Raw genomic sequence first — 10415 nt, 5'->3', positions numbered from 1 at the left:
TTTATCAACAAAGTACAAAAGAGCAAGTTAACCCTATAATTGTAATTCAAGAATTTACAATGCACAAGAAGTGTTTTAAGAACACCAATTAAACAATTCAAATTGAAACACAGATACATTTATCAAATAGTTAAAAATTTCTAACTTGACTTTTCTTGTAAAAAATCTCTTGATGTCTGGCAAAACCCAATGCAGTTTCTCTGGGTTGCAGTATTTTGTTTTGTTTTTTGTTTTTTTTTTTCTCTTATATTTTGTCTTTTAGAGTTTTTTTATCTGATTTTAATTTATTATTTTTTATTTTAGTTTTTTTAATCTGGGTATAAGTTGTTTTATTTTTTTTTTGAGTTTCATCATGTTTTTTCATTTGTATCTTCCAGTGTAGAAAAGTTAAATAATTTTGTTTTTGTTTTTTATCTTTTTCTATATTTTTAATTTTAGTAACCCTGGGAGGGGGAGGCAGCTCGACCTCCTCCAAAGGGTAAATATTGGGATTTGTCTGTAATGATGTCACATTTTCTGAGAGGCAAGTTTATCATGGGAAAATAGTAGATTTGGCAAGCAATTTTTCAAAATTAAAATTAAATAGTCTCATTAGTAGTTTATTATCACGGAATAGAAGTTTGAGTAGTTTTGAGAGTATTCAAGGCTCTAAATTGTTAAAGTCTCAGGTAAGTAAAATAAAGGCAGATAACTTTTTTTTGTATAGAGTTGTCTTGTGGGCAAAGTTTGGCTTAGTTGAGATCAAGATAATTCACAAAGTTTTAAGTCTCTTTGGTTGTAGTTTTATCTTATAGTTTCCCATAAAATCTTTATCAAAATTTTGAATTATGTATTTAAGAAGAGTTGGTTTAGTATTAGCCTTTTCTATTATCATTAGATATTTTCTTGTGTGGTGACGGTGACGCAAGACAAAGGGTGGGGTGTTTTTCTAGAAAATAGTCTTATTTATTTGTCTGGAGGGTTTTTTAAGCGTAAGCCCTCTTCCCTTTCTTTTGATGTATATATTAGGCTATTATTGGCTTTTTTAGTTTCTTGTATTTATTTTTTTAACTAAGTTTTTTTTATATATAGTCACATAAGAAGTTAATATATTTCCTCCCTGGGTCTCCTTTCAAAGACAAATTAGGGAGTAACCCAGGGGATTTTATCATTTAGATGATTTTATTTATTTATTTATTTATTTATTTTTCTGTTACCGGCGAGCTGGGCTACCGGCAAGCTGGCCTCCGCGTCTTAGAAAGGGAACCCAGGAAATCTTAGGGGTGTACCTTTTTCCTTCCGAGGAGGCAGACGGTCACTCTCTCTGGTGGGACTCAGGTCAAGGCCTAACATGGGCTGTGTCAGATAGTTCTTTTTTATTCGTGGGAGAATTTGATTTCATATTTATTTTCCTGCTCAAGGGAAAAAGTCAATTTAAAATTAGTGAGAAAACAGTCCAGTGGGGTGTTCTTGGAACTGGATCCTCCCATCCTGATCCTAGGAATAAATTTTGGTTTAACACTCAAAACACAAGACACTGATAAGACAGATAGGCGCCACACAAAAAGAAAAGCTTTGATTTTATTATCCGGAATCCTCGTCAGGGCCGGGGTCAGGGGAGGTTTCCCGGCTCGTCAGCCACCTCGGTTCTGATAAACAAGACAGTTGTAACTGTCAGCACAAAGTTTATCTCCGGAGGCTTTCAAAGGTCTGTGTCTGAGAATCTCCTGCTGGATCTCGCAACAGAGAATCTCGGCTGGATTTACAGTTCCCGCCTGGGTATCTCGCTGGGGCCTCCAATATGTAAGACCTAAAATCTCATTTCCACTCCATGGAGCGTGAACAGCCAAAAAGGCCTCCACGATGCTGGGCCCTAACACCCAGCGAGGCTCCGGGAGCTCGACGGAGAACGAGAAACCCAGGAAGGAACACACCAGGCTAGATGGTAAAAGACCTTTATTAGTCTGGCCAGACGGCACTCTCAGAACCAAGTGGCTGGTTCAGAGAGGTGCCTAGCTCAGGGGCCGAGGTCCTCTTATAGGGAGTAAAAGGAGGGGGTTAATATTTTGGGCTCACAGACAGGGGACAAAGGTCTGCTGACTTGAGTTGGTGGTCAGCAGTCACATATTGATGAGTAACAGGTATTATCTATAGGATGTCTCAAAGGTCATCAAGACACTCCGGATGAGCAAACAGTTTGTCAATTAATTTGGGGTTCTATGTCTGGAGTCTCTAATTTATAGGTAGATTCAGATCCGGACTTCAAACAATACAAGAGTGATCCACATTCTTAGGCCAGGGCTGGAACAAAGGTCGGGGCTGTAGCTATAATGGGAGGGGTTCAGGACACTGTCTCCTAGGCCCTTTGCCATTTAGCAAGGGCTTGTAATTTAGGTCTCACACCAGTCTGGGCGATTTAGTGATTTAACAAGACCTAGTTTCAAAATAAACAAAAAGGGCTAGGGCTATAGCTTAGTATGAGGCCCTGGGTTCAATCCCGAGTACTAGGGGGCGGGGGGCAGCATATCCCTGCCTCTCCAGAGACCACACTGTGATGTGCGTGTGTTGGGGTGTTCGGTCACCGGCTCCCAGGCAATAGCAAGTGCAAGGAAGGGGTAGAGCAAATGCTGGAGCCCTATTCCTACCCTCTGTGGGAACGAAAGTGGGCCCTTCTTCCCCTGTGGGGTAAGGAAGAGGGAATGGAAAGGCCTGACTCTACCACCACCAGAACACAACGTGCTGTTTTCTGTCAAGGCACCGTCACAAAACAAGGCGTGCTCCCTCACTCTGTATCTAGAACCCTGAGATGGTTTGGATGGTGGAAGACGCAAAGAAATCATCGTCTTCTGGTCCAGGCACCTTTTCAGGTCTCCTAGGGCTGCTGTAACAACCACAGGATGGCTCATAACAAGAACTTTTTCTCGAGCAGTTTTGGAGGCCAGAAGCCTCCACAGTGTCAGCAAGGTTGCTTTCTCCTGGAGGCTCCAAGGGAAAATCTGTTCTGTGTATCTCTTCCAGCTTCTGGTGGGTGCTGGTAATGCTGGACATTCTTTGACTTGTGGCAGCATCAATCCAGTCTCTGCTTCTACCATCACTTGTCCTTTTTACCTCTGTGCAAATAGTTTCTGTGTCTCAATTTCCATCTAATGATGATAGTGGTCACTGGAACTAGGCCCAGATTCACTCAGTAAGACCTCATCCCAACCTGACTAGTTGGATCTGCAAAATTCCTACTTCCAAATAAGGCCACACTCACAGGTTCCAGCTGAACTGACAAACTGGGGTGGCAGAGCACCAGTCAACCCAATCTGTCTCCCAGTCGCCACTCTTGGGTAAGGTTAAACATTTTTTCTCCAGAAGAACTACCTCCTTTCTAGAGAGAGCCCATAGCAGAGATGTCTAATGTCTGTGGAGCACCTACCAAGTGCCAGGCCCCGTGCGTCCCACTAAACTCTCATGGCAGCTCATTTGGGTGGTGGCACTTGTATCTGCAGTTCACAGAAGAGGAAACTAGGCATGGATCACTGCAGTAACTCACCCACGGTCGCATGGTGAGAGACACACTTGGGTGTCTTCAGAGCTCGTAACCCACCGTGGTCCTGCCGGCCCAGGCAGAGCCCCATCGCAGGACCACAGGGCCATCTGAGGAAGGACAGCCACTAAGCCCAGCTGAACCCAGTTAACAGGATTTGATGCCAGCCTTGTCTCTCTCGCTGCAGGCCCGGTACCCTCAGTTCATGAGCAGGGTAAGAGGACGAGGTACCTTTTGCTCCTTTGATGCTCCAGATGATTCCATACGGAATAAACTCATTTTAATCGCCAGAAACAAAGGTAAGGGGACCTGGGAGTGTCCGTCTAAGCTTCATCAATGTCCAACATTACCTAACGCGGGTGGAAAATATTGCTGAGTTACCGTGGGAACCATGAGGTACATACAGCCATAGCATAACTATTCTTTCTTAAGTCACTGTGGGATTCCTTTTTTCCCCACGCCTGTGGTGCTGGGGATGAAAAGCCTTGCATGTCCTGGGCAAGTGCTCCTGCCACTAGGCCACAGCTCACCCCCTGGGGGGATTTCTGTATCCACTCAATCAAGCGGCAAGCGGCCACTGAGAAGGTTGAGCTGTGCCCACAGTGGGTTTTCACAGCGAAGACCTTCAGGGTCCTTCCTTCAGGGAGCCCGGGTCCAGCAGGAAGGGGACAGTGAATCAACATCTCACCAGCTATCCGCTGCTCTCATAAGCCCCGGGCAAGAGGAAAGGCGAAGAGAGCTGAACCGCTGGGGAAATGTGGAAGTCCGGGGAGGGTTCCGTGAGAAGGGGCATTTGACCTGAAGGCTTGACTGGTGCAGGGCCAGCAGCCAGGTGGAGAAGGGGAGGCAGGGCGTGCTAGGCAGAGGGAAGGATGGAGCATCCAAAGGAGAGAACTGGGAAATGGAACACACGGGGCCGTCAGGAGTGACAGGGGGAGGTAGGGGGAGGAATGCCAGGCCCACGTCACCTCAGCTTCAAGACGATTTTAGCAGAAGAGCTACAGGAGGCCCTTGAGTTCTAAGCGGGGGCTACTATGGTGCAATCCGAGTTCCTGCGGTATATCGGGCCCAAGGTCAGATCGTATCTCTCTCTCTCTCTCTCTCTCTCTCTCTCTCTTCTTTTTTCTGGTACAGGAGATCAAACTCAAGGCAGGCACAGAGCCACTGAACTACATCCCCAGCCCAGGTCTTTTCGTCTTTATAATCCCTACAGCAGCCCTGAAGGGCAGGGATAAATAGCCTCATTTTTAAAATGAGAAAAAGTAGTGCCAAGGTGCAACTCAGTGGCACAAGTCCTGCCTAACATGGGTGAGGCCCTGGGTTCTATCCAAAAAAAAAAAAAAGAGAGAGAGAGAGAAAGAAGGAATCCTATTCCCAAAGATGCTGAACTACCTGAACAAACACGCCAAGCTGCAGGTGGTAATGTCTCCCTTCCAAACACGTAGGGTCAGCCAGGCACAGTGGTGCACGCCTGTAATCCCAGTGTTCCGCGATGCTAAGCCAAGAGAACTGCAAATTCGAGCCTATCCTGGGCAACTTGGTGACTTAGTAAGACCTTGTCACAAGACAAAAATAAATGGCTGAGGAAGTGGCTCAGTGCAAAGGCCCTGGGTTCAATCCTCAGCACGCCCCCACTACTTCCCACTTAGCCTGGGTTTGTGTTTTTGTAACGTGTTTGGTGCTAGCTCTGCCCCCCGCAAACACACACCATGAGGTTCTGGCCAGCAAGGACTTTACCTCTTTATCTCAGGATTTCTCTACCATCCTCCCTAGTGCATGGGAAGGAAAGCAAGCATCCAAAGTCGGGAGGGAAGCCGGGCATGGTGGCAACCAAACACCTAACTACACTGTGTGATCACAAAATACGGTGAATGTTTCCATTTTTTTTTTTTTAATGGATTACAATAAAAGACATACTGTCACTAATCCCCCTCAGAATTATCCCCCTATCTTGGAACATACTTCTCCCATCATCATTCTTGCTGCCTTCAGAAGCAGGTCTGGGGCCGGGGATTTAGCTCACTGGTTCCGCCACCTGCCTCACAAGCACAAGGACCCGAGTTCGATCTCTGGCACCAAAAAAGAAGCAGGTCTGGAAGTCCTCTTTCCTGAGTGTCTCTTCATGGCTGCCTTGATGTCCTGCATCAGTTCATGTTCACAGAAATTTCTGTCAAATAAAAACTTTCCGATGGGTCCTCATCCATCTTATTCACTGGATCTGGCACTGTGCATCTTCTGGCTCTTCTCCAAAGTCAAAATGACCGTAAAAGGTAAAGGTTTCCATTCAGTTCAGGACATTGAGGCGGCCAGGACAGCACAACCGAGGACACTTACAAAGAGGACTTTCAGAAATGCTTCAGAAGGTAGCAAGAACGGGAAGTGTATTCCGAGTGAGGAGGAGTATTCTGAGGTGCATTAACGCCATGTGTCTTTTATTGTAATCGATTCATTAAAATTTAAACATTCACCTTTTTTTTTTTTTATCCTCCTGCCTTTTCTCCCAGGTGTGGTATTGGGAGGCTGTGGCGACAAGTCCATCCGTTTCCGTCCCACACTGGTCTTCAGGGCACACCACGCTCAGCTGTTCCTCAATATCTTCAATGACATCTTAGCAGACTTCAAGTAGAGCAGCCATTTCCACTGCACTCCGAGAAAGCCTCAATCTCAGCAGTCGTCAGCGTGATTAGTTTGCCTAATTCATGTTTCCACTTTAAAGTATCAGAGGTGAATGCATAAGTAGAAAGGTTATTTGTGGGGAAGGGATGTTTTTGGTGGCTGTGGGGTGGGGGGAGGGCAAGGGAAGGAAGGGCTGGTTTGGGGTTTCCTGCCTGGAGAGCCGATGGGACACACCGGTTGAAGCCCAGAAATTCTGCTTGACCCCTGGACAGTCTTGGGAAGGGCCACGGGGGTCCTGGACATATTTCTCCCCACCCGTGACCAACCCCAACCGTCTCTTTGGAAGCCAGTCAAGGTAATCATACCTTCTCCTGGACTGGTGGCCAGGACTCTTGGGTTCTGGTTCATCTCAGGTGCCCTGTTTGGTGATCAGAGATGCTGGCTTCCCCTCATCCTCCAGGAGCGATTTGCGCTCACCTTCTCACCCAGCCCCCAAGCTTGGGGTGCCCCATCTAGGGTTCAGTGGGACTGAATGGCTCATAGGAAGGCTGTGATGTGGGGACATGAGGACCGAGCTTGGGGCCGGGGAGGGGGCATCTGGTCTCCTGATGAGGCGGGCCACCCCTCAGTCCAACTGGAGGTTTCTCTAAACTGGATTCTGTCCTTGAGGGCCTCTGCCCTTGGAGGAGCTCTGGGTGGCATCATCTATGGTTTTTATTCAATATCCTCCACTCCCCCAACACATGTCAGCCTACAGCAGTGTGGGAGGGACCTGCAGCCTGAGTGCCCAGGGGACATACTTGAGCCAAAGGGTCAGAAGCACAAGCCTGTCACCCCAGAAGCGTAGGCCAGATCCTCTTGGGGTCTGACTTTGGTCCCCCATCCTGGGGGGGCTCTCTCCAGCTTTCACTCGTCATCTTGAGGGGCCATTGCTGGACTCAATTTCCTCTTGAGAGAAGTGCCATGAATTAAAGGCACCGGAGCAACACACATGCAAAGGCAGCCTTTTCGTTTGACGTGGCTTCCTTGTCCTTGCCTCTAATCTGAGCTTTTCTTAAGATGCCTGAGCCTGGAGATTAGCAGGCACACAATGAAATGCCTTTGAAGAGTCTGCAGGAGGTGAGACATTCTGGGAACTGATTCGACCTCACATGCTCCTCACAGAGCACTTGATAGTCCCGCCGCTATGAGACATTACTTAGTGGGCAGACTGCGGGAGTCTGGCTTGGTTCTCTGTCCAGAAGGAAGCCACTTGGTCTCCCGGTGCCTCGGCTGTTTTGGAAAATGAGGATGTCAAGATTCCTGATGCAGCACTTGGCTCTTTTAATAACTAATCATCCAAAGAGTCAGCTTTCTCTCTTCCTCAGTCCCAGTCATCAACCTCTTTTTCGTGAGAAATGAAACGCACTGACATTTAACAGACGTGGACAGATCCAGTTCGCTCTGCATTCCTGCGGTCGGCAGCCCATCAGCCACTTTTCGTACGGAGTTCTGCCAGTCCAAGGCCATCTGCACCGCCCACTAAGTGAGGATCTATGCCTCCCCCTTGCTGCAAGGTTTCATTCATCTGTATGTTTATTTATATTCCGTCTTCCCTCACTCATCAAACTTCCATGAAATACCTGCCCCATCCCAGGCCCTGTGCTGAGCACCAGGAATACAAACTTGAAATAAAAGGGACTCACATCCTAGTGGGAACAGTAGACTCTCAAACCAATAATTAAACCAGCCTGACAAGTACAGTAACAGCAGAAGACTAGATAAGTCAGAGAGAGAACTCCAATCCTCCTACAGGTCAGAGCAGCTTTCAAGGAGAAGGGGACATTTGAGCATGGTTCTGCAGAATGAACACAAGTTCTCCAAGCAGACAAGGCGAGGAGGAACACAGGTGCAAAGGCACCAAGTTCACAGTCTCATACCTTTCAATAGGAAGCCAGACTCCACAGGCAAATATCCCAAGGTTCAAGGCCTTATTTAACAAACAGGAAAAAATGCAAACCACCATTCGTTTATTGGCTTAGGTACATTCCTTCTGGGGACTTCAGCATTGGGCACCAATGTTCAGTGAGGTTCTTGGAGTCCAAAGGGTTTCAAGCCAGAGCACAGCTGGAAACAGTGAAGGGAGTGGCTCCACTATTTTGTTCTTTCCTCCTGGGGCACTGACAGAGGAATGGAATCAGTTCGTCTGGAAAAATCATTTCCAGATTTATTATTCACTCCTTAAGAAGGGAAGATACTTCCCATTAAAAAAAAAAATTTTTTTTTTAAGCCATTGACAACAAGTTCTTGTGTATTCAGGGCATGCTGAGTTCCTGAGACATCTTCTTTAGGGGACTAGAGGTTTAGCTAGAAGAATTTCAAGGTAAGGATTTTGGCAGAGCTCAAGATGGTAGCAACTCGGAAGACACTGGAGGAAACACAGGAAGCCCCGTGGACAGGCTCCTGTCTACGGCAGGGCTGATGAGGAAGAGCTCCTGACCCAACAGCTTCTGTGGGACATCAGCCATCATGCATTAGTACCGTAGAGTTTAGTAAATGTCTCTAGCAAGTATTGTCACTTTTACAGAAAACAAGGTCCAATACTAGTGAGTCTTCGCACATCCTCCCTTTTATTATAAATTTGTTTTTTTTTAATAATTTTTACTGATACTCAGTAACCATGCAAAGCTGTGCACATTAATACGTCTCTATCTGTACCTACCTATACCTGCATATATATAAGCTCTTGGTAGAAAACCATAGCTAGGGAGCATTGCAGACTTAATGCACACCAAGTGATCTTGTTTACAGTATTCGGTTGACAGTGCCAATAAATAAGGAAGTGAACACCTCACAATGTAACTGATGACCACATGCACAATTCCATGAATTAAATGTTACCTGTTAATCCACATTCTTAAATTAAAAAAATTACTTATAATGGAAACATCAGAGTGAAGTGGACTTTTTGGGTTGGAAATTACTTTTGTTAAATAACCGTGACAGGTATTTATTAAGCACCTATTACACTTTTCTTTCGTTTTTTTGTCCTGAGGATTAAACCTAGGGCCTTTCCACTAAGCTACATCCACAGCCTTTTTTGTGTGCTTTCTTTTTGACAGGGTCTCACTAAGACACTAAATTGCCGAGGTTGGGCTTGAACTTTTGATTCTCCTGCCTCGGCCTCCCAGGGTGCTGGGATTATAGGTGTGCGGCACCATGCCCAGCTTGTTACATACCTGTTGGTGATGTCTTGAGGGAACACTCTGTCTGTGTACCTCACTTCAGGCTTAGGAATTAGGCATTTTGTCAAGCTCATCGAGGACATACCATGAGACACACCATGAGATGCCAGGACGGGCGCAGTGTGGACTTGACCCTCAGCTCACATCCAGCAGGGGAGCAGTCCCCACCACCCGGTGTCAGAAGGCGACAGGTACGGATGCTGCAGATGCCAAAGGCCGGGCCAAGCCAGGCGGGTGCAAGTCAGAACCTTCACCCTTTGAGGCTGAGCGGGAACTGCCTGCTGACTGAGCAGAGGACAGAGGAGTCAGAACACAGCCAGACAAAGGCTCGAAGGCAGGGCACATGTGTCCTGAGGTCAGAATTGCTTGGTCACCAGGAAAGGAGCCCGGATGAGGCAGGAGACAAGGTCAGAGGAGAAGGCAGGGCTTGGCTCCTCCTCCTCCAGGGCCTTCCATGTCGGGTTGGAGCCACCACAGGTTTCCAGCAGCGGGGTCATCGCTGGACACTTTAGACGTGACGTGTTCACTGCGAAAACAGGGAGGCTGGGAGCAGTGATGGTGGCCTGTGGCCTGGACAAGGGAAGTGATAATAGGGGTGGAGAGAGAAAGAAAAGCACAAAATTCAGAGGACGGGAAAGCAAGTCTCAATACTGAATGCACTTAGCAATCACCCTAAAGAGCTTTTATAAAAATCCTATGCTTGGGCCTCACCCCTGACCAATCAAATCAATTTTCCCTGCTGCCCACAGAGGTGCTAAGCTGATGACCTATGGGAATAAACCAGGAGGCGAAAGAGTATAGGGAGGCCGAGGTGCCTAGTGGGCCCTGCTGGTGTCGAGGGGCCCCTGCCTCTGTTCCAAGCCGTCACAGTTGTCCTCTAGTCCTTACTTTTCTCATCTGTCAAATGTACCATTCGGACACACATTTCCAAGGTTTCTTCCAGCTCAGATCAACACGTCTAAGAAACAACTGATTTAGAAGACAAAATTTACCATTCTTTGTGTGTGTGTGTGTGTGTGTGTGTGTGTGTGTGTGTGTGTGTGTGAGAGAGAGAGAGAGAGAGA

General features: G+C 47.0%; 2 protein-coding genes across 5 annotated transcripts in view; one reads left to right on the top strand and one right to left on the bottom strand.

The window, feature by feature from the left end:
• Positions 1 to 8863, top strand: part of Abat (4-aminobutyrate aminotransferase) — a 96768-nt gene extending 87905 nt beyond the window's left edge. For both annotated transcript variants that reach the window (XM_010644165.2, XM_010644166.3), the window contains exons 15-16: positions 3699 to 3810; positions 6016 to 8863. In XM_010644165.2, the coding sequence (XP_010642467.1) occupies positions 3699 to 3810; positions 6016 to 6137 (234 nt within the window). In that variant the 3' untranslated portion in view covers positions 6138 to 8863. The remainder of the gene's footprint in view (positions 1 to 3698; positions 3811 to 6015) is intronic.
• The window catches only part of Tmem186 (transmembrane protein 186), an 18926-nt gene continuing 12306 nt past the window's right edge, over positions 3796 to 10415 (bottom strand). The window contains exons 3-4 of one of the 3 annotated variants that reach the window (XR_004515229.1): positions 9346 to 9921; positions 3796 to 3861 (exon numbers count right to left, since the gene is read on the bottom strand). The gene's annotated coding sequence lies outside the window, so the exon portion shown is untranslated. Of the gene's footprint in view, positions 3862 to 9286; positions 9922 to 10415 lie in introns of those variants that run through there. The other 2 variants (XR_004515230.1, XR_004515228.1) reach the window with 2 other exon arrangements.

Source organism: Fukomys damarensis, unplaced genomic scaffold (genome assembly GCF_012274545.1).
Source record: "Fukomys damarensis isolate Sample0158 unplaced genomic scaffold, DMR_v1.0_HiC HiC_scaffold_34, whole genome shotgun sequence".
NCBI classification, from domain to species: Eukaryota; Metazoa; Chordata; class Mammalia; order Rodentia; family Bathyergidae; genus Fukomys; species Fukomys damarensis.
This window is presented reverse-complemented; position numbering and strand designations above follow the sequence as displayed.